Source organism: Chelonoidis abingdonii, chromosome 4 (assembly GCF_003597395.2).
Source record: "Chelonoidis abingdonii isolate Lonesome George chromosome 4, CheloAbing_2.0, whole genome shotgun sequence".
Classification (NCBI taxonomy): domain Eukaryota; kingdom Metazoa; phylum Chordata; order Testudines; family Testudinidae; genus Chelonoidis; species Chelonoidis abingdonii.
In genome coordinates this window covers 81,416,206-81,440,899 of record NC_133772.1, presented here as the reverse complement: position 1 = coordinate 81,440,899, position 24,694 = coordinate 81,416,206, and the positions used below count along the sequence as shown (strand labels likewise).

Sequence of the window (24,694 nt, the reverse complement as noted above, 5' to 3'; positions counted from 1 at the left end):
TCACCACTGAGCCCTCCACATCCAAACCCCCACACTGAGCCCCAACCACCTACACCGGGACCCCCCTGCAGAGTCCAGTTACCGTTGCACCCAGAAGCCCCCAACAATCCCCTGTGCATCCAGATCCCCCATTAAGCCACCCACACCCAGATTGCCCCACACAGAACCTCCTTAACCCACACCTGTATCCCCCCACACTAAGCCTCTCCTGCCTTGCTAAGCCTGCCTGCCCACCCACACCTGCTGCATCTACCATGGAGGGGCAGGGCCCTGGAGTGTTTCTGGGGCAGGCCCAATCCTTGCATTGTGTCACAGTTGGTTGCAGCCTCACTGCTGAGTCCATGTCCAGGGGGGAAAATGCACAGTGATCTCTCTGTGCAGCCAGTGGCCTGTGCTCCCCAATGCCATGCTGGAGCCTCCATATTTATTTGGCAAATAACATTTGCAACATTTTGCAATATTGTGCACAGAAATTTTATTTTTTTCGCGCAGAATGCTCTCAGGAGTAAACAAAGAACTAAGTGGTTAACTGAATTCAAATTGAAGTAATGATCCTAACAGACTGTGAATAGCTCCATCTCTAGCCAGGGGCAGTTGAGAAGGAACTCAGCAGGGTTAGTCCATGCGCACTGACTAACCTCGTGGTATAGCACAAGGAGAGAGAGAGCGCATGTTGCCCTCACACCAAGAGCCACTCCACAGCTCCCACTGGTCAGGAACAGTGGCCAGAGGAAGCTATGGATGAGGCACCTGGGGACAGGGCGGTGTGCAGAGCTGCACCTCTGCGTAGGAGCTGGAAGGGGGACATGCTGCTTCTTCTGGGAGCTGCTTGAAGTAAGCACCACTTGGAGCCTGCACCCCAACCCCCTCCCATGACCCAATCCCCTGCCCCAGCCCTGATACCCCTCCTGCTCGCTGAACCCCTCAGTCCCACCCAGGAGCATCCTCCTACACCCTAAACTCCTCATCCCCAGAGCCTGCACACACCTATGCATTCCAGCCCCCTGCCCCAGCCCCCTCTCGCACTCGAAAACCCTCAGCCCCAGCCCAGAGCCCCCCTCCTGCACCCTAAATCCCTCATCCCCAACCCCACCCCGGAGCCCTCACCACCACCCCATGGAACCCCAATCCCCTGCCCCAGCCCAGAGCCTCCTCCCACACCCTGAACCCCTCATTTTTGGCCCCACCCTGGAACCCCCACCCCAGAGCACGTACCCTCTCTCACACTCCAACCCCCTGCCTCAGCCCGGAGTCTCCTCCCATATTCTGGAGCCCCCTCCTGCACTTCAAACTGTTCATCCCTGGCCCCAGTCCAGAGCCCACACCCCTATCCGGAGCCCTTCCTGCTCCCCTCAACTCCCTAAACCAACATGGTGAAAATGAGCAAGTGCGGGAGGGTGGGGAGAGCAAGCAACAGAGGGAGAGGTGATAGAGGAGGGGCAGGACAGGATGTTCAGTTTTTTGCGACCAGGGGCTGCTAACAGGAAGTTTTGCAAGGGAGTTCTCCAAGTGAAGGAGGAGCAAATACAGCATCTGTGGGGTAAGTGACCTTCTGTAGTGTGTGTTTGGGGATTACTTGCTGTGTGCTGAGCTTGCATTTGTCAGTCTGTTTGTTTGTTTGCTTGTTTGAAGGACCGTGTGCTGTGGCTAGCAGTTGGAGGCTGTGAGCTTCAAAGGAAGGCTTGAAAGCTATAAGCCTCTGGTAATTGGCTGAGCTTTAATCAGTGGGCAGGGCATTCACACAGGCCAGGGCTTTATAAAGCTGCGCATAAGCGACCAGGGAGCTTTGTGACCAGGGGCTGCTAACAGGGAGTTTTGCAAGGGAGTTTGGAAAGGGAGTGGGAAGGGAGCGGAGGTCCCTTGTCGGTTCTATCCGTGCCCCTTTAGTCCCCTTAAAACCTATAAACTAACGCCATTACAAAACTTCTTGCTTTAAAGCAACCCTTTTCATAACTAGGAGGCAACTCGCCGGCAGAGCCCGTCCGCAGAGTGGGGGTAATCAGTGTATTCATTCTGCACTGAGTGTAGCATGTATGTTACCGTTGCCACTGTTGGGCGGGTGGCATATTGTGCATCGGTGCGCAAGGAGCTCCTCGCCCTGACGTCAAAGGCCACCGCATCAGACTTTGGAGGCCAGGGAGCGGGTGGATGAACTGGAGAACTAAGGAGGCAGAAGAGTATGCCTGATTGCCGGCTTTTCCCAGGGACACTGTAAGAGATTCGGTTCCACCTGCCGTCAGACAGTCCCAATGCGCGTTGAGAGGAAAGAAAGGCTCAGGAAGCAGAGCATCAATGGGAAGCATGAGGGAAAAGCTTTCCAAAATAGTGGACCGCCCTCCAGATGGTCGCTGGGGTGTTGCCTCTCGGTCACTAGAGGTTACCCCGCCTGGGGAGACGCGAACTCCAGCTGCTGCTAAAAGGCAGGATGTTAGTAGATGGGAGTTCGACATTAGAAACGTAGATAGCTGGGTTTGTGATGACGGCCAGAAACCGTAATGGTGACGTTGCGTGCTGGTGCAAGGTTGGCGATCTCTCGAGCATCTAGACGAGCGAGCTTATCGTAGTAGTGCTGGGAGGAACCCGGTGGTTACAGTCGGGTACACGTGAAGGTAACCAATGACATAGAGCGAGCCGATAGGGAGAGAATGTCTGGAAGCCAAATTTCACGCGGCTCGTAGGGTAATGAGACGTGAAATCCAAGACCTCTATGGTGGCAGTTCTCAGAAATCTTAGCCTGGCGTTCCATTGCGAGTTAGGCCGTCAGGGGCCAGGCAGGGACAGAGCTTCAAATCTCAATGTGGGATGAGACGATGGTTACGAGTAGGGAGGGCTTTAAGTTCATTAGGAAACTGGGGGAAACTTTGGGATGGGGAGAGCCTATACAGGAGAGACTGAGCTCCAACCTAAACTCACAAGTGGAACCAGACTGCGGCGAAACACTCAAAAAAGGTGCTAGAGCAGTTTTTAAATTAGCGAAGATGGGGGAAGAGCCGACTGCTGCAAGAGGAGCACATGGATCAGACACAAAACTCTCCTAGGGAGAGTCGAGATGATCAGAGAATTCTCCAGGTTATAGGTCAGGAGCAGAGGCCAGCGCCACGACGCGATAATGTAACGGGCCAGATCAGATATAACAGTACTAAAAAAGAATCTGCACACATCAGAAAAGGGTAGACAAATAAAAACAGGACAAGGTTTTTAAACGTGCTGTAGCACAAATGCAGAGAGCTAAATAATAAGAATGGGTGAACAAGGTGCCTTGGATAAAGGAGATATTGGTATAATGATAGGACACAGAAACCTGGTGGACTGAGAGCAATCAAGGGGGACATCAAACATTCGGAGTACCAAGAATAATCGAGAGGACAGAGACGAGTCGGTGCGGGGGGTCCAAGGGGGGAGTGGCACATACTATGAAAGAAAATGTAGATTCAAATAAAGGTAAAAATCTTACATTCCACATGTCCCATAGAATCTAGATGGATAGAAAATTATTTATGCTTCCTAAATAAAATATTAAACTTAGGTGATCTACCTACTTCGACCACCTGACGAGCGGAACAGTAAGAAGTGATGATGAAATGCTAAGGGGAAATTAGCAGGCATCCACAAATTAAGAACCCAATAATAGGTCGGGGGAAATTCAAATGAACGCCAATATTATGACCTGGGACATGTTCCACTTATCAGGAACAAATGCAGAAATAAAATTTGCCAATTCACTTTAAATGAGCTGCTTTCATGGAACAGCTGGGTTAGAAACCACAAGGGAGAGGCAGGAGCTTGAAGTGAGATGTGCAGGGAGTCTGGTCCAAGAGGTAACTATAGCAAGGGACCATACTTGGAAAACAGTGACCATTAATACAATAATTTGAAATACCCCTGTGGTGGAAGAAGAACATCTTAACAACTTCCAACACGTGGCATTGTATTTCAAAAGGGGGAACTATGTAAAAAATGAGGAGGTATTTAAAAACAAGGTAGCAGTGACAAGAGTGAAAAATCCCTTGCAAGCTGCAGGACTCTTTTTCAACAGACACCATAAAAGAGAGCCCAAACTTCAATGTAATCCCCGAAATTTAAGAAACACACTAAAGATCTAAAGAAGAACCGTGGCTTAACAACATTGTAAAGAAAGAAGCAGTGAGAGATAAAAGACTTCCGTTAAAAGCGAAATCATTAAATCTAGTGAAGCAAATAGAAAGGAGGATAAGCGACTGAAATTTAATGCAGAGTATAGAGAAGAAAAACCCAACAGAGGAGTTGTTTGAAGAAACAGCTGAGCCAGAAAACTTCAAAGGTAAATAACAAAATTTTTTTAAGAAGCATCAGAAGCGTGGACGTCCTGCTAACAACCAATGGGCCTTTGATGAATCGAGATACAAAGGAGATAGACGTTTAAAAATGAAGTAGTGTCATACTGCGGAGAAAACTAAATGGATTCTTTGCTTCAGTCGTCCACGGCTGAGGATTGTTAGCTGGAGGATTCCCAAATCTGAGGCTCGGCTTTGGTTAGGATGACAAATCTGAGGAACTGATCAGAGATTAAGTATCTACTAAGGAAGGTTTTTGAAATGATATTGACAACTCAACATTAAACCGAAGTTCAACCTGGACGCAATGCTTGCATCTCCAAGAGTTTCTGGAAAGAACAAGATAAGTGAAGTTGCGAACTATTAACTAAGATTGTAACCTGTCTTAAATCGGTCGCTTGCGGGATACTGCGCTCAATGACTGGGAAAGTTAGCTATGGTAATGCCAATATTTGAAAAGGGTCTAGGGTGATCCTGGCAATTAACAGATCGGTAATCTAACGTGGTACATGAGGGCAAATTAGTCCGACAAACAATAGTTAATGTATAAAATTGTTAGACAACATAATACAACAATATATGTATTGAGCAATAGTCAAACAAGGAATTCTTACAAGGGAAATGTAGGTCTTGACTAACTCTATTAGCGTTCTTGAATGGCGGTCAACAAACAGTGGGACCAAGGGGATTGCCAATGAGGATAAATAGTGTTCTTAGAATTCCCAGAACGCCTTTGACCAGGTCCCTCACCAAAAGCTCTTATGCGTAAATTACAGTTGTCATGGGATACAGGGAAGGTCTTTTCATGGATGAGAACTGCGTATTAACACAGACCAAGAGAACAAAGGGTTAGAGAATTACAGGTCAAGTTCTAGACGAATGGAGAGCGAGGCTAATCGTAGTGGTGATTTCCAAGGATCAGCTCCTCAGGGACGCATCCTATTTCAATTATTCATAATGTCATGGAGAAAGGGGTCAAAAAGTGAGGTGCAAGCAGTAGCAGATGAATACGAAAACACTGCTCAAGGCCAGTTAGTAGACCAAAGCACGCCGTCGTGATAGCAACTTCAAAATAAGATCTCACAAACAACTAAGTGATCATGGGCACACAAAATGGCGAACAAGAGACAATTTAATTTGGATAAAAATGTATACACAGTATGCTCTTGAAAAAATAACCCCAACTATACATACCCAGTATGATGGGGGCTAAGTTAGTCTACAACGAAGCTCAAGAAAAAGATTGGGATCGTCAGTGAGCTGGACAGTTCTCTGAAGACTGTCCACGAGTGTGCAAGTGGTCGGATTATCAAAAGCGAAATGAGGAGCTTTAGGAAATCATTAAAAAGCCGACGATACGAAGTAGATAAGGACCTCCAGAGGAATATGATTAATCGTAAGCCCTTATATATGAACAAGATCCATCGGTACGTTCACCACTCGGTGAATGAATACTGTTGTACAGATTGTGGTGCGCTCACCATCAAAAGATTAATACTGCAACTGGAAAAGGTTCAAGGAATAAGGGCAAGCTAAAATGAATTAGCGGGTTTGGAGGCCTTAGAAGGGTCCCATATGATGGAAAAGATAAAGAGGCTAGGATCTTAAGACTTGGGAGAAAGAGGGAGACTAAGGGGGGATATGATAGAGGTATATAAAATCATGAGTGATTTGGAGAAAGTGAATAAGGAAAAGTTATTTACTTGCTCCCATAATGTAAGAACTAGGGACCACCACATGAAATTAATGGGCAGCAGATTTAAAATAAATAAAAGGAAGTTCTTCTTCAGACAGCACACAGTGAACTTGTGGAACTCCTTGCCTGAGGAGGTTGTGAAGGCTGGGACTATAACAGGGTTTAAAAGAGAACTGGATAAATTCATGGAGGTTAAGTCCATTAATGGCTATTAGCCATGATAGGTAAGGAATGGTGTCCCTAGCCTCTGTTTGTCAGAGGATGGAGATGGATGGCAGGAGAGTGATCACTTGATCACTGCCTGTTAGGTTCACTCCCTCTGGGGCACCTGGCATTAGCCACTATCAGAAGACAAGATATTGGGCTAGATGGACCTTTGGTCTAACCTGGTGGCCGTTCTTATGTTTTGTGGGAGCAGGAAGTTGGCAACCCTAGTCTCAAATGTGTCTGTTACTGGGGTAACACCCACAAGACAGCTTACATCCAGTCTAGCAAGCCACTGTCCATGGATTAACCAAGCTTCATGGCCTATTGAAGACACTTAGCTCTCACAATGGGTTATAGAAGAAACCCATTCCATGCAGATATCAATTCCTGCCGACACCTCAGCCTCCAAGCAGACAATGGAAACCCCTCTGAGGCAACAAGCGTTGTAAGGACATGTGATATGTTCACGTGACCGTGGACTCCATCTTCTGTCATTAACTTTCCACAAACTGGGCTGTACACTTTGTATGAAACATAAAATTTCCAGGCACATGGCAAAGGATATAAAAGACCCCTGGGATGACTACATTTTGCCTCTTTCCTGCCCTGATATTCTGGACTGTGGATTTACGATTGAGGATCTTCCAATCTTTTGGAAGTTACCATAGAGACTTTACAACTCAGCAGTCTATAACATCACTGCTATAAACCTGATATAAAGATACTGCAATTACTGTAAGTAAATGATCTATTAACCACTTTAATTCCCTTCTTTTCTTTTATTAATAAAACTTTAGATATTAGTTATTAAAGGATTGGCAGCAGCATGATTATTGGCTAAGATAAAAGTTATATATTGACCTAAGTGGCTGGTCTCTTGGGATTAGAAGGACCCTATATTTGATTAAATTGGTTTTCAATAATCACTTATCATATAGTGTCTGTCTGATAAGATAAGAGCTAGAATGCCTAAGGGTTAATAAGAAGTCAAAAATGCAGTGTGGTGAGTTTATTTTCGTACTGGTCTGGTATAACCTAATGATGGAATAACCACCAGTTTGGAGTGAGTCTGCTCTATTTCTCAGCACTTTTTCCCAAATCTGGTATTCTCAGCTGTGATGCACTGAGGCACGGTGACACCTTCATGAAGAGAAAAGACCAGGTACTAAAGAAGAATACAGAGAAAGGTATAACAAGAACCAATCACTGGAACATGAAGCCAGACAAATTCAAATTGGAAATAAGACACACTTAACAGTAACAGTAATTAACCATTTCAACTACCACAGGAAGTGATGGATTCTCCATAACTTGATGTCTTCAAATGAAGAATGGATGATCTTCTGGAGTCATGCATAGTCCTTTATTGCACCCAATAACTAATAGTGTAAAATGTAATGGCCTGCGATGTACAGAAAGCCAGACTAGATAATCTAATGGTGCCTCCTGGTATTAATTAAAGTCTATGGGTACGTCTACACTGCACGATTATTTCGAATTAGCTTAAACCGATATTACAAAACAGATCTAATAAAATCGGTTTAGCGCGTCCACAGTGGGATCCCGAAATCGATTGTTTGCGTCCATGGTCCAAAGCTACCATCGATTTCAGGAGCGGTGCACTGTGGGTAGCTGTTCATCAGCTATTCCCATAGTTCCACTTCCGTTCTGAGCAGCAAAGTGGCCTATCGGCAGAAAACATTGCCCGCGGTGGTAGCTGGGTACAGCTCACCCCTCCTTCTTTGTGAAGCAGGCAGAAACCCTTGGCGCCTTTTTTGCGGCGGAGTGCATTGAGCAAACGCTAGCAAACTTTCCCTATTTTTTTTTCACGTGAGTGGTGGCGGAGGAATACTGAGGGCTGTTCCTGACCACGCCCAGACACTGTGTTTGAAACCTACAGCATTGGGGTTAGACAGCGAATGATATTTCAGAGCAGCTGTGGACTGTGGATGGCTTGGATCCTCGTACCCGCCTCCCTTCCATTCATGGCGTCCATTTTGAGTCTCTGGTTCCCGTTAGCGTGTCACACACGCTGTGTACCTGGAGTTTTTTATTCAAACGCTTATTGGCAGTTGCTGTTCTGACGGAGCTGGATACAACAGTTTGTCATCCCCATCACGTCAGGACTAGTATCGCCGTACGGTCTATGCTGCGGAGTCTTTTCGATTTCAAACATGCATCGCCGCGTGTGAATAGAGCTCACGCTGGAAGCAGGAAAGTAATTCAAAGTTCGCTTGGGGCTTTTCTGTATTACCTGCCGCTGATCCGAGTCAGATTGCGTCCGAGCGGTCAGTGATGCACTCTGGGATGCGCCCGGGCCAATAACGGTCGATTTCGTCACATGACCCTAATCCGAGTTATTCACTATCGGAATTTTAGCGCTATCCTCTCGTTTGCGGGAGCAGTCCGAAATCGAATTTAAGGAGCGTTTAACTCGATATTAATGACGACGTCGTGTGAACGGATACAGCGTTAAATCGGTATATCGGCCATTAAACCGATTTAAAGTCGCAGTGTAGACCTGGCCTATGACTGGACACTGCTTTTCAAAGTATTTCTACAGCTCAACACCGGGGGCACCATATCCCACAAGAGGGAATGAACAGAAACCCTTGAAGTGGCATCTCAACCACCTGAACTTCCACAAGAGGAGTTTTGAACAAATTATTTAACTACAGGATTAGGGACAAACTATGAAAACAATTATGGGAAAAAAAATAGGTGATATCACTGCCAAAGCAGTAAAGAGAATATCCTGAAACCTACTTCCATTGCCTAAGTTAAAATACAAACAAATAGCTCTGACAGTGTTTAAATTTTGAAGAAATTTAATGAAACACCACAGGAGTTTATTTTAGGATAAGGTTAAATTGCAGGCACTGAAGAAACACATTAAACAAAATGATTCTCTCTTTACCTGCAAAAGAAGTTACTGCTATCAAAAACTTCTTTAATACGTCAATCAACTCTAGTTCCAGGTGCACAGCCAGTGACATCCACCAGTTCTGTGGACTGACTTTCTTTAAAACTTTGACTACAAACATGTACTGCTTCAATATTATTTTTTACGGAATCTAAACTATTTGACAGTTGCGAAATGAACAGGTAGTTTAAAAAGAAGGAAAAAATGTTTTCCAATCTATTAATAAAAGCTAGGTGTGACAGGGTAAGTAAGATCTACTAGTTACAAAATCTTGAAGGATATGGTGATCAGAAACAATCAGTTCAAAATACGTTTTGATTAATAAATCAGTCAATTTTAAATAAAACTATTTTGATAAGAAAAAAGTAAGTTTATGTACCCAATGAATTTAAGATTGTTTTATTTAACTAATAAAACAATTGTAAAACGGTGGGTTTTTAATTCAATTCCAATTTCTATCTCAATGCAGCCTGACTCAAATCATGAGTCAAAAATTATTTTGTCATTTCTTATTTTCTAACACAATAAAAATGTAAAAATGAACAATCTGAACAAATGTTAAGATAATTATTTAAACAAGAGTATAGATGTAGTGTATCCTCCTGGCTAGCAAAAAGTACAATCAAATTATACCAAACAATGAGAATCAACCTTTTTGGGGGAAACTAACTAAAAAGTACAAATGCAAAACAATATTAAAATCAATTTAAATATAGGCTCTCTCTTTGCTGATATAAGTCAAGATTAATATAAGTGATTTACGTCACTCTGATTTAAATCAATCTACATCCTGCCCCCTCTCCCCCTACACACACACAAAATTACACCGGTCAAGGGATAAGACAGGCACTATTTCATGTCCCTTTAGGACTAGGAAAAGGTGTTATTCACAACTGGAGAGACTTTTAGCTTTCCAATTACACAAAGCCCTTATTTATATGTCATAGTATATCCTGAGTCAGCAAACCTTAAAGGTGACATTACTACGTATGAAAAAGCTATTTTTGGTAGATTTTAAGTTTCTAAATATTTTTGCTCTCTCTCACAGGTTGGTACAGCTGGACTCTGATTCTCATGAGTGGCAAATGCAGTCATTCCACAGTCATCATAGTAAAATATTTAAATACGCATTCATCTCCTGACCCACATTAAACAGGGTATATGTGTATGTATAAAAAGTTCCAAATCTGCAGCAAAAGAATGTGAAGACCTAAGGATTCCCTCTCTGCACATTTTCTAAAAGTGCAAAATGAATTGGTTTATCTGTGGTGTATTCACACAAAAAGATCTTGCTAAACCACCCCAAAAGTCTTAGACTGGCATTGCCCTTTGTAGTGTGATAGTGATGGACAGGAATCACTTACCTTTTGTGGGGGGTTCTGAGAGTTGGGTGGATAGGGTGACCATATTTCGCAAAGTGAAAATGGAACGCCATGTAGGGCTGACCCAAGCCCCTCCTCCCACTCCTCCACATAGGGTGGCCTGAGCCACCTGGCATTGACACTTGTGCCCCAAAATGTTCCTCCATGCCCCCTAGGGTTCGCCACCCATCTTCTGCCAAACAAATGGGGATGTTTAGGACAGGGCTTAAAAAGGGGACCGTCCTGGCCAAAACAGGATGAATGGTCACTCTATGGGTCTAAGATGAGGGGTATAAAATTTAGTGACCTGTACAAAAATGCTACTGCTTTTAATATATTTAGCCGTCTCTGGGGCTTGTCTTCTAGCATTATTACTTTTTTTATTGCAGTAGTGCAGAGGCACAGCAGTATACAGCAGCCCCAGCACTAAAACACTGTACGAAAATGTAACAATAAGGTCTTTACCACAAAAAATTTACAATCTAAGGGCTTGTCTACACTGGCAATTTACAGCGCTGCAACTTTCTTGCTCAGGGGTGTGAAAAAACACCCTCCCCCCCCAAGCGCAGCAAGTTTCAGTACTGTACAGTGCCAGTGCAGACAGTGCACCAGCACTAAGAGCTACACCCCTCGTGGAGGTGGTATTTTTAGAGCGTTCGGAGAGCTCTCTCCCAGCGCTCTGCTGCGGCCACACAAGCTACGTTAAAGTGCTGCTGCAGCAGTGCTTTAACATTGCCAGTGTAGACTAGCCCTCAGTGAGTACATAACTGTCACTAGACTTTTGTACTTTTGAGTTGATTGCCAATTAACGTGAGGTATTTAACACAGGCTACCTTCCCTGTTAGTTCCATGCTACAAATGTTTGTTCTTTAGGGATCACCCTAAGTACAAAAGTGTAAGTGTAGATATATGCTCTGAGACTCGGACTGAGCTGATCACCATTCCAGTAGGCTGCTCCAATGGGTAGGCCCAGCATTGCTGAAGCTACATGGCTGCTTAAAAGGCAGCTCCTATCTTCTGTCATCCACCAACAAGATAGTCCCCACAACCCATCACTAGTGTTCCAACAATACAGGAGGAAAGAGGAAAGGTGGCTGGGCCAAGTTGCTGCTGATGTACTGAGTGAGTGGAGAATTCTGTCACTGCTGTAACCTGCTTCTCTGCAGGCCACTAGCTAAATGTCCACTCTAGTGTTTGAAAAACTGATTCTAGGAGACAGACTATATAGCCCAGCTTTGCTCTGCTAACACCCAGAGGGGATTTTTCTTGCCTCTCAAAACCATCACCCCTCCATGTACACCAAGCAAAGGATGATCTATTGCAAGAAAAAATAGAAAAGAAACAGGCACTGGAGTTATTCACATGGAAGGTGGATTCAAAGTCATAGGCTTGGGAAGCATTGCTACTTCTAACAATAAATCATGAGTTTCATGATACTTAGTCTTTTTCCCTCAGGAGCCATTTGTTTACATAAGAGTCTCAGCTCTCATTTAAAAAAAAAGTTTCTAGCCCTCATGGTTGTGGAGAAAAGTTTGAAAACGTGACCCCTGTGGTCCATAATATTCATTTCCATAGAAGCTTGGTAAAACTGTGAAAGTTGGACTAATTTCATAGCATGTCCATAAACCCCACAGCACATTTTGAGTACTGTACAAACAACAGGAAAAACATGGAAAGATGACCAAATTTAAGAGAGATTTTTTTCTGAACCTATCATTTTATTTTCTTTGAGCTCTTCCATGCCTGTCAGACATCTGGGACCTTCCAAAGCAATGCAGTGCAGTAAGCAGTAACTTCTACCCCTCAGCTGCCTGCAACATCCTTTTACCAATGCCCAAACATTGAACTGCTGTGTTTTAAAATTAAAATGACAGAGAATATGTAAACCAAGGTGGCTACCTTGCACATCTCCAGCAGCAATTCAGAAACCCTCTCAAGCCCACGTAACAGCTAGCATTTCAGCATACTGGGCTTTGGAAGTATCTTTAAAAACTTCTTTGCTACACTAAAGCAAACGTACCTAACTACCTGGTTAGAATGATTTAACTTACAGCAATTTAAAATCACACTGTACATTTGCATGCAGGATTTAAATCACTGATTTTCATCTTATTTTGCATTAGTACTTTTTAGTTATTTTCCTAAAGAAAGGTTGATAACCATTAGAACATGTTGATTTGCAACTACACAGTAGAACCTCAGAGTTACGAGGTTGGAGGTTGGGAATGGAGGTTTTTTATAATTCTAAAATGTTTGTAACTGAACAAAATGTTATGGTTATTCTTTCAAAAGTTTACAACTGAACATTGACTTAATACAGCTTTGAAACTTCACTATATAGAAAAAAATACTGCATTTAACCATCTTAATATACATGAAACATGCACAGAAACAGTTGGGGTTTTTTTTTTTTAAAGATTTGACAAGGCAAGACACTTTCCCCCTTTTTTTAAGTAGTTTATGTTCAACACAGTACTGTATTCTATCTGCTTTCTTTTTTTCTTTCTCGTCTCTTCTGCTGTCTGCATAATTCCGCTTCCAGTTCATAACTCAGTTCATAACTGTGGTGTTCGTAACTCTGTGATTCTACTGTATACAGGCTTTATGCTAACTTGGTGCTTCTTTTTGATAACCAGGAGGATACGCTATATCTATACACATTTATTTAAGCAATATATAGCTTAAATATTAAAAATCTGAATAAATATAAGTTATCTTGTTTATTATGTTAGAAAATGGTATATGATGCATTTCTCATTTAATAGATGCTAAAAAATTTTAAACTTGTGATTTTTCAAACTCTACTTTGATTAAAATTAAAATTCAGTTAAAATGCAAGAAATGTTTTTTTTAGTGAAATACTACTTTAAATGTGCTGAATACATAAAAACTACTTGCTCAAAACATGTTTTGTATTTAAAATTAATTGATTTATTTAAAAAAAAAGTATCTATAGTTAGTGAACTGAACTGACTTTCTGGGTATCGCGTTATTCAAGGTTTTAGAACTAGTAGATTTCATCTTGCCAAACCTAGCTGTCAGTCATCAATCAGAAGAGGAAAACAAGTATTTCATGCTTTTTCAACTCCCAATTAGTTTCTTAACTTTGAATGAACTAATCACTGAATTAAACTAAAATGAAGAAAATGTTCTCTATGAACCTGCAGAAAAGGCCATTACATTCAGTCAAAATCTGGTTTAGCACTCCAACAAACTCTGGTTTCAGGTGCTAAGCCAGTGACTTACACCAGTTCAGTAGTTTAACTTTGGGCTGGTCTACACTACGGGGCAAAATTGATCTCAGATATGCAACTTCAACTACGTGAATAACGTAGCTGAAGTCGAAGTATCTAAGATCGAATCACTCACCATCCTCACGGCGCGGGATCAATGTCCGCGGCTCCCCCTGTTGATTCCGCAACTCTGTTCGGTTGGTGGAGTTCCGGAATCGATATAAGCTCGTTCGGGGATCGATATATCGTGTCTAGATGAGACGCGATATATCGATCCCCAAGCAATCGATTGCTACCCGCTGATACAGCGAGTAGTGAAGACGTAGCCTCTCTTTAAAACTTGGCAACTGATTAATAATATTCTTTAAATTAAATCAGTTTAATAGATTAAAGGGGAATTTATCAGCAAATTTACCTTAAAGTGCTAACAGTAATTCCCATGTTCATGCAATTTTGAAGGTATTTCAGCTATGGTAGAAAACATCTTCAACACCGGTAAGAAAATGCTGTCCTGATCCTTGTATCTGGAGTGGATATGGACAGCTTGTAGGAGTACATCATGTAATTACCTTTCCCAAAGACCTTTCTTTTAGTGACTTTCCTTTTTCAATTATTACGCCTTAAGCCTGAAGTAAATCAGATCTTTGTGACAATTGGGCCCTGTGTCAACAGATCACTTGTTAGTAGATGAACTGGATATTCTATTATTCTAAAGAACTGCATTATAAAGATCTGCTCTACATGCTGCCATTTGTAACAACAGGTCTACACTTCATGGCATTTGTACCATTTAAAAGAATAAACCTATACAAAGCTTTTACTTAACAAAAACTTCACATTTCATGGCAGAGAAAATATTAAAGACTTCTTGAAAGAAATAAGTGTTACATGGAACAAAACTTTATTATAAGTACCACTGTCTCAAAGAGAGATCGTGAAATGTATTGTTTTCCTTCTCTCTCTCTGACACTTTATCTCTCAATGTACAGATTAGAGAACGTCACAGAAAAATTAATTCTATTTTTGAACTCCAGAGACTGTTGGTTTCTTTGTATTTTTTCCTTGCTACATTCCAGCACTTTTTGTTCAAAAGATTAATTATAAGAAAGTGTTTGTCATTTCTGAAAATAAATTCCGAGTGGGAATACTTGCTATCATGATGCTGTAACTCACCAGAAAGGTGTGAAATAGCACTGTTTTATTCTAATAGCACGCACTAGCCTAGATATTATCAAGGATATATCAGCATCTCTGTGAAATATTCTTTGTAATTTCAGAGCTATCTTACTCTTAGCTACAAAATTCCACTCAGGTTTCTGATTTAGTTCGTAGGGTCTCCGTTTGGAAATAATTTTCTTAAATAGCAATAGTTCGTGGGGGGGGGGGGGTTTAAAAGTATCAAATTACTTATCACCTACATAGCACCTTTCAATTTTAAATCTTCTATAGAAGTCTCACTGCCAAGATTAAGATATGAATTTTGCATGGAACTTAATTTAAGTGGAACTACTTATAAAGACACAACCAACAATTCACCATATAAATATGAGGGTGAAGGAAAAGAATGAACTACAAGAGGGAAGTGAAAGTGGCCTTTTACCCATTTTTGTTCGTTTGTATCATTACAAGAAGGCTTTAAAGATTGTTGTGTTTTTGTTTGTTTAGTTAGGGCTGAGGGGCGGGATTTTATCCAGATTAGATATTCAGGTTCTACCTAGCCTGTTTTTCCTGGAAAACAAAATTTATGAAATCTGAGATAATCATGCAAGTGAAACCTGATTAAATGAAATGGAGATTTTTTTTTCAAACTTTGAAATATGCTGTTTGTTTGAAGTGTCAAAAATTGAAAGAAAGTCTGTCTTTGTTAAATTATCAGCAACTCCACCCTTTCAAGTATGCACTGATAAATCCACAGTCATCCAAACATTTCTAAAGAGTTAAACTATTGAAGAAGTTTAAAACCCCACAAAATACCATCATTAGGCCTTTCAAACCCATCATAAAGTAGTACAAAAGTTAAGTTCTTTGGAACAGAGACCATCTTTTTGCTCTGTTTGTACAGAGCCTACTGCAATGGAATTCTGGTCTATGTCTGGGCACTCTTAGTGCTACGGTACTAAGACAGACAGACAGACAAAGAAAGAAATCCACTTTTCCTCTTTTAATAGGAATAGAAATTATGCACTACAATTCTGTAACAGCACTTGAGGAGTCTCACACAATTTTCTTGTCAGACTCAGCCTTCTGGCCCCATGAGGAATTATATCAGTTTTTAAAAACAGTTTCAAGCCCTCTTCTTCTGAATATAATCTTAGAACTGTAAACCAGTATAAACTGATTCCTTAGGATTGAAATAAAGCAAGAGGCTGAACAGACATAAAGACTCCTTGTCTCTCCTAAAGGGTTTCTAACAGTAGAGAACAACAGAGACACCATGGGGTAGGCTATTTATAGATTTGTTTCAGGAGCAGAATAGTTCAAGAGACTTTGTGCACTCCCACAACCTCTCAATGTTTCTAAATAGTTCCAGACTTGTGTAGCTAGACATACAACTCAAAGCTGGATTCTGTAGAGTCAATGTCAAAACAGATAATAACAAACAAGATTTGCCTTAAAAAATTAAAAAAAAAAGATAATTGCTTCTACTGTTATGTTTAAAGAACAAATGGTAACATTCCAAAACAAATACTTCCAAAACTGATGAAACAATTTTTTTTTTTACTATAGAGTTCTTGTTTCATAACATGAAGTCCACTACTCTGGAATACTCTGATGCCATTCAGAATGCTATGAACATACAGAGGCAACTCACTAGTGAAGAATTTTGGTACCATCTAACTCTCTGAAAAGGATCCAAGCACGGGGAAGCCAAAACAAATATGTCCCCTTGAAAAAGGTCTCAGAGAAAGAGCAGTCTTAACTAAATTCATAAGTCCCTCAAGACCCTGGTTCAGAGCTCCCAAACTTAGCAAATGAAGTCTCTGGGCTAGTCCCCTAGAGTCTGAAAGACTGACCACAACCCATAGCAGCCTGCATGGCTTATAGTCCCCTATCTCTTTCTCAGCTTCCTCTTTCTATTTAAATTACCCAGCCCAAAGCAAGGACAAGGAGATCCTTCATTACGCCCAGGCTTGCTTCAGCTGTAAGCTACAGATGATTCCTTAAAGCAGGGGTTGGCAACCTTTCAGAAGTGGTGTGCCAAGTCTTCATCTATTTACTCTAATTTAAAGTTTTGCGTGCCAGTAATACATTTTAACCTTTTCAGAAGGTCTCTTTCTGTAAGTCTATAATATATAACTAAACTATTGTTGTATGTAAAGTAAATAAGGTTTTTAAAATGTTTAAGAAGCTTGATTTAAAATTAAGTTTAAATCCAGAGCCCCTCAGACCAGTGGCCAAGACCCAGGCAGTGTGAGTGCTACTGAAAATCAGCTTGCCATAGGTTGCCTACCCCTGCCTTAAAGGAATAGTACACTCCACCTCATTCTTCCTAGTAACCCTTCTGCTATAGCCACTACAATCCACTGCAGCACAGGAAGCATGCAAGGAGTGAGAGAGGGCAGATTAATGTACATGCTGGTTGTTGAGCAATTGTGGCTAGCACCACCCCCCACAGATAGTCCCACAACTCACTTCAGTTAGCGAATCCAACTGCTACCTCAATCCTGCCTATTTTAAGTAAAAATTATGTTAAATGACTACCCATATTCCCCAAATGCGTTCAGCGTTGTACCTCAACAAAACAAAGAGCATGGAAATGAGATATAACTGTGCTTCCTGATATACAGGTATTAAAAGGGCTTACTTTTAATTTTTTGTTTTTAAACATCAAGTTGTATGTTGTAAAATAACAGAAAATCTGAAACAGTCTGCTTAAGCCATTTGGAAATAGTTTATTTAGAAACTTTACAGCATTTATGCCTCTCCCACATAGAATCAATAAGTATTCCATTTTTCTCCTCCTATTGGCTCTATGTAAATAAAACGTTAGTAGCTCATACCACACTGAACATATGTAGATCTCTGGCAGAGGGAATAATGAGATTGTTCCCAAGAAGAATATAGCATCCCATCTGAAACAAAAACCAGAACCAGTTTATCACAGGGAAAAATTACATAGTAGAAAGCCTCCACCTGAGAAACCCGCCTTTATTCTCAGATAATATAGAGAAGAGTCTATTTAGGGTTTGAAAAGAAGATTTTATAAAATCTTGAAGAATCAGGTGAATACACCATGTTCCACTGGATTTCACTGAGGGCAAGTCTTCACGGCCAGATCAGCGGGTAGTGATCAATCTATCGCGTCTCGTGTAGACATGGATACATCAATCCCCAAACACGCTCCCTGTCAACTCCTGAACTCCAGCTCACGGGAGGCGGAAGCGGAGTCAACGGGGGAGCGGCAGCGGTTGACTCGCCACCATCCTCACGGCCAGGTAATTCAACCTAAGATACGCTGACTTCAGCTACGCTATTCACGTTGCTGAAGTTGCGAATCTTAGGTCAACACCCCACCCCCAGTGTAGACCAGGGCTAAATATCTGAAATGTAAAGCTTCTTTTAGGAAGAGAGAAACATAACTTGAAGGAACGGCTTGCACTGCTCCGGGAACCAAGCATTTTACTTTGAGGAGCTCAGGTCTATGGAAACCCCCAAGGGAGAATTCCAGGTGAACAAGCACAGAAGATTTATCTGTTCCCCTGCTCATCAGACTGAAAGTTCTCCAAATCCTTTTATATGCCTTCTGTCCACGAACAGCTTCCTGAATTTTAAGGGAAAGTCCACGAGCGCGCAGGAGCATCCGTATTTTTATTTTCCAGCTCCTGTCACCTTTAAGTCCAAACAATGATCATGTATTTTTCATCACCTATTATAGCACTACATTTTAAGATAATATTCTAGTTACATTTACTTTAGAATTTTTTTTCTTCCTTTCCAAACATTTTGTTTTCTATTTGGCAAGTTGCAACACTTGGATAATATAGAATTTATTTCCTCATTCAAGAACTATATATAATACTTATCCTCCACTGCCCCCTCTCCACATGTAATGTCATGATTGCAGAGGATAACCAATACAAGAATTAGATGGAAAGTATTTGCCTATCCCACAGTTCCTATTCCAGCACTTAGAAGTAAATTATCCGATCACAGAATCATGGAACTATAAGGCTGGAAGGGACCTCAAGGTGTCAATTAGTCCAGCCCCCTGCACTAAGACAGAACGAAGTATCAAGGAGGAGTATAGATACTGGCATTGTGGTAGTCCTCCCCACTTTCAGAGGGAATGCCCGAAGAGGTAGGGTTGTTCAGGAAGGGAAGCTGAAAAGTGTATAAGGGCCCATCCACTGTCACAGAATTCTAGGGCTCAAAGGAAGTGGTGATGATTTCTGGTGCAGTAGGGCTGGGATACTATCTGAAAGGAGAGATTGGAGAAGTCCAGTGCTAGTTTCTCCTAGACTGAAGTGACCAAGTATCTATCGCACATAGCCAATTGTGTGAGCAAGTTACAAATGAAAGAGGAATCCTTAACCCTATTGGGTACCTATTGGAGCAATGCCTCGAATTCTGGGAGTGTGGGACACATTCATCAACCTTCAGCATTTACGATTGATTTGTGAATTTCTTGTGGTAAAAGAGGCCATTCAGGATGCTGTGATTGGGACCAACTTTTTTAAGAAACACCAAGTCACTGTGTTTCATTAACTCTGCATGTTCTTGGCTGTGAAGGCATTTCCCCCCAACCACTACGAATGACCATGTGAAAGTACGTGAAGTAGTGGTGGAAAAAAATTGGGTGGAGCCCCCTCAAGGCAAGAGGTTATCCCCAGCCAATTGAAGGGCTGGTGCCAGGAAGATGAGGAGGGCCTATTTGAGCTCAATCCTTAAAGTAGGCTGGAGCTTGTGGTGGGACACTCAGTTGGTGAGAGCTGCTAGGCAAAGCTCTGGTGCAGATAGCCAATATATGTGGAACCACTGGCCACTTATCCGGGAATGGTGACTGGCACATTCGAGATGGGCATGTTGTTCCTGCAGGAATATCCCAAAACAGATAATCCAGTTGATGTAAGGACTTGAGAACAGACAAGGATCAAGGTAGCAAAGGGACAGAAAGAAAGGTCCAGTGAGATGCAGAGAAATTGGGGCTTGAGTTTAAGTTAAACCAACTCAGACTGGAACCTGAACAAGTGCAAGCAGTGCAAGATGTTTTGATAGAATATGGAAACTTAGTTAGTAATGATGACCATGATCTAGGATACACTGAGGTAAAAAAACCACTGGATTAATACTGGGAATGCCAGATCTATCAGAAAGGGACCTTAGAGAGTCCCCATTCATTTTGTAGTAAGAGTTTATGCAACACTTGCAAGAGATGAAGGATAAAGAGGTCAATCAGCTTACTTATCTGCTCCAGTGGTGCTGGTGCAGAAAAAGTGTGGAGGTATGCAAGTCTGCATGGATTATCATAAACTGAATGTCGTCACTGTAAAAAATGCCCATCACTTGCCCTAGATAGACAACACATTGAATCTCCTGGATAAAGCTTGATGGTTCTCCATTCTTGATCTGGCAAATGAGTATTGCCAAGTGGAAGTGCACCCAGAGGACAAAACTAAAACATCATTCTACACTAAACAGGAATTTTGTGAGTTCAACATAAATGTTGTTTGGTCTGTGTAATATGCCTGGTACAGTCAAAAGGCTCATAGATACCTTCTTAGCAAACTTTCAGGGAACATCCTGCCTAGTGTACCTGGTGATATGTTAGGCCAAACCTTTGAAGAACACCTGAAGAAACTGATGAGTACTCAAAAAGTAGAATGGTGACAATCTGAAAGTTAAGCCTGCTAAGTGTCAGTTTTTCTGCGGGGAGGTGAAATATTTGGGGTATGTGATTTCTACAGTGGGAGTAGGTCCAGATCCAGAAAAGGTAGAGGCCATGCATGGCTAGTACCTTCACACATGACTGAAGTACGCTGTTTCTTGGGTTTGGCCTTTTACTACAAAAGAGTCATAGAATACTTTGCTTTACACAGAATTTTGGACAAGGTAAAGTGCTCTGGATTGAGGAGTATCAAGACGCCTTCACAGAGCTGAAGCAGTGGCTGATGTCAGCTTCCATCCCAGTGTATCCAAATCCTCAAGTGCCTTTCTTGCTGGATACTGACATAAAGTGAGGTTGGTATTGGGGAAGTTCTGTAACAAATGGAAGACAGCCAATACAAGGTGACAGCTTATGGTAGCTGAGCCCAAAGTAGAGCGCAACTCAAGTATGTGATGATAAAGAAGGAGCTGCTCATTGTGGTGATCTTTATCAAATGAACACTTTCAGCATTTTCTTCTAGGGAGACAGTTCACATTGAGAACAGATCACAGTTCTCTCCTACACAATTTCCATTACCCGGAGGGCAGTTAGCCAGACTGTTGGAACAGCTGGCTCAGTTTGACTATCAGATTATATAGCAGGGAAGCAACACCCGAATGCCAATGCCTTTTCCCAGAGGCCTGATTTGGAAGAAGCTGAACCAAAGACTGAGGTGGTGGAGATGCTGCGTGCGTGTCAACCAGGATTGTAGCACTCAGAGATTCAGAAAAGATCAGTGGGTCAGTAAACTGGCATTGGAGCCAGCAGGAAGATACTGATATTTAAAAAAAATGATTAAAAAGAAATGGTAGCAGGGAGCTCCCAGAGGAAATTCAGCATCCTCCCCAACTCATAAGGTATCAGACTGTGTGGCCTGAGCTGAGAGTTAGACAGGGGATACTAGTGTGGACACTGTCAAGATCTGGGCAAAGGTCAGAACTTGTTCAAGTAGTGATGCCAAAGGAGAAAGTGCCAGGAATTTTGAGGACTCTTCATAATGTAAATATAGGGGGACATCTGGATATAAAAAAAAGTTACTCATAAGGTCGTGTCCCAGTATTTCTTGCTGGGATGGAGGAAGTCCATGAGGAACTGGTGTGGGTTGTGCAAGATGTTGGGGTCTCAAAAAGAAACAGAAAGTAAACAGAGGGCTCTAATGACCTCCACTCAGGCCAAGCATCGCCCTGAACAGGTAGAATAGGATATCCTGGGTCCTCTTCCCATTAGACCTCGAGGAAACAAATATGTGCTGGTAGTGGATGACAGTTTTTCAAAATGGGCAAAGGCATACCCCATTCCTGATGAAAAAGTTCAGACAGTAGCAAGGGCATTTGTCAAGAGGTTTGTGTGCTACCATTGGGTGCCTCAGTCTTTGCATACTGATGAGGGGAAAAAATCTTAAATCCCGATTGTTCCAACAGCTGCATAGCCTTTTGGAGATCTAAAAAAAAATAAAAAAAATCCACACTACTCCTTATCATCACCAATCAAATGGGATCATCAGGTGATTCAACCGCACGTTCGTTAATATGTCTTCTCTGATCAGACAATCAACGTAAGTGGGACAAAGTTATCCCCCTGCATTATGATGGCATAACGGAGCAGTGTCCAGTCTTCTATGGGATATATACCCTACAATACAGTGTTATTTGGGCAGAACTGCCTATCTGTTAAGCTTATATTTGGGATAGATATATAAGAAAAGTTCAGCAATCTATCCGAGTATGGCACATGGGTAGCAGGGTAACTGAGTACCATGAGTCAGACTGTTAAGAGACATCAGGCTAGAGCCACATGCAAAAGGAAGGAATACTATCACCTCAGGGTCGTCAGGACGTGTACAAGACAGAAAAGTTGGTGTGGGTACAGGACCAGACTAGAAGAAACAGGCAATGTCAAAAATTTACACAAAATATTTAATGGTCCCTATATAGTCCTCGGAAACTGTCCAGAGTGGTGTATGAGCTGTAAGTTGAGCCAGGTGGACAATCTTCTGTGGTACACGACAACTGGCTGAAGGCTTATGTGAATTCACAATTCAGGGACAATGATCCTACACTGGAGCCCTGGGTGGTACCACCCAACCTCAGTCAACATATTCTCGGGGATCCCATATTACATCCCCCTGCAATTCTAATATGCAACCCGCACAGAATGTTCCTGAGTTAGAAAGCTTAGCTTGGGTACCCTGGCATGATGAAGATGGTAATGGTAAGGGCAAGGAAATGCTCAATGTGGTGGCAAAGCAAGCTATGGCAGAGGAGCATTCCTGAAATTCACCTCTGCCACCTTTGGTTCCAGTCTCAGAACCACAGGGCAGATCACAGTGCATGCACAGACAGGCCAGGTGGCTTAAGGACTACCTGAAGTAACTACAATAGGATGTGGGGATGCAACCTCAGAGAGGGGATAATATAATAAGCCAGCAGATGGCACCTAAGTTCTGGATTAAGCAATCAAGTCCTGGAGGATCAACTGCCTAGAGGGGCAAAAAGGAGGAGGATCCCATGACAGTTGGGAGGACCTGAAGGGTAAGTGCCATCTTGGCTGCAGTAGTGTGAATATGAGACCTCTGTGAAACAAAAAGTTGAATGCAAGTGTGCGTGAGCCCAGAGTATGAACTTGTGATGGACACTGCTAGACAGACTTGTGAGCATTTTGGATTTAGACTCACTTGTGTCCCAAAGGAAGATAAAGGCAGAGGAGCGAGGAAGCAACATAACCAACAAGGCTAGATATCCAGACTGAGCAGCCACCAGAGGAGCAGCTCACCAGGCTACTGCATCTCAGTTTTATGTGCTGGTGTGATAAAAAGGCCTCAGGTGGGGACTAAAGATTTTGCTCACCTCCAGAGGTGGTGGACGGGACTGTGCTATTGTTCTTTTCTCAAGGCTAAATATGCCCAGTTTTTTTTAAATCTGTCCTTATAGATCAGGTTTTCTAAACCTCTGTTTGTTGTTGCTTTCCTCTGGATTCTCTCCAATTTACCCACATCTTTCCTAAAGTGTGGCACCCAGAATTGGACAGTGTACTCCAGCTGAAGCCTCACGAGTGCCAAGTAGAGTGGAAAAATTACCTCCCATGTTTTAAATATGATATTCCCGTTAATACACTCCACAATGATATTAGACTTTTAGTGGACATTTAATCTGAGATCCACTAAAACTCCCAAATCCTTTTCATCAGTACTATTGCTTAGCTAGTTATTCTCCATTTTATATTTATGCATTTGGTATCTAAGTATTGTACTTTGCAGTTGTCTCTACTAAATTTCATATTGTTGATTTCAGACCAATTCTCCAATTTATCAATGTCCTTCTGAATTCTAATCCTGTTCTCCAAAGTGCTTGCAATCCTGCCCAACTTGGTGTCATCCACAAACTGTATAAGCATACTCTCCACTCCATTACATGAATCATTAATGAAAATGTTGAGTAATACAAAACCAAGGACAGATCCCATGTGGGACTCCACTTTGACAGCAAATCACTGGTAACTAATATTTTATCATGATCTTTCAACCAGTTATACACCCATCTCATAGCAATTTCATCTAGACCCCATTTCCCTAGTTTGCTTTTAAGAATGTCATGGGAAACTATGTATTAAGCCTCACTTAAGTCAAGCTATATCATGTGTACTGCTTACCCTCATCCACTAGGCTGGTTACGCTGGAAATTGGATTGGTTTAGTGTGATTTATCAAAAGCTATTGAACAAGTTACTTTAAACTGTATATTAGTACATTAATTGTGCCTTGCAATACCATGAGGAAAACCAAAATTCAATTTCCAGTCCCAGACTCCTATTTCCTGAGGCCAGAAGTACTATAGATAGTATAATTAGCTCCCTAATGGTAAGGAACAGAGAAGGAAGAAATATACTTCTACCCCGATATAACATTGTCCTCGGGAGCCAAAAAAAATCTTACCGCATTATAGCTGAAACTGCGTTCTATCGAACTTGCTTTGATCCGCCGGAGAGCGCAGCCGCCCCCGGAGCACTGCTTTACCGCATTATATCCTAATTCGTGTTATATCGGGTCACATTATATTGGGGTACAGGTGTACCTTACATTACTCAATGACACTTGTCGC

General features: G+C 42.1%; 1 protein-coding gene across 26 annotated transcripts in view; it reads right to left on the bottom strand.

The window, feature by feature from the left end:
- The window catches only part of GPHN (gephyrin), a 648,985-nt gene that overhangs the window by 574,686 nt on the left and 49,605 nt on the right, over positions 1–24,694 (bottom strand). The window contains exon 2 of one of the 26 annotated variants that reach the window (XM_075065351.1): positions 17,735–17,806. The exons of the other annotated variants lie outside the window; for them this stretch is intronic. Coding sequence (XP_074921452.1) covers positions 17,735–17,806 — 72 coding nt within the window. The remainder of the gene's footprint in view (positions 1–17,734; positions 17,807–24,694) is intronic. 26 annotated transcript variants of the gene reach the window in all.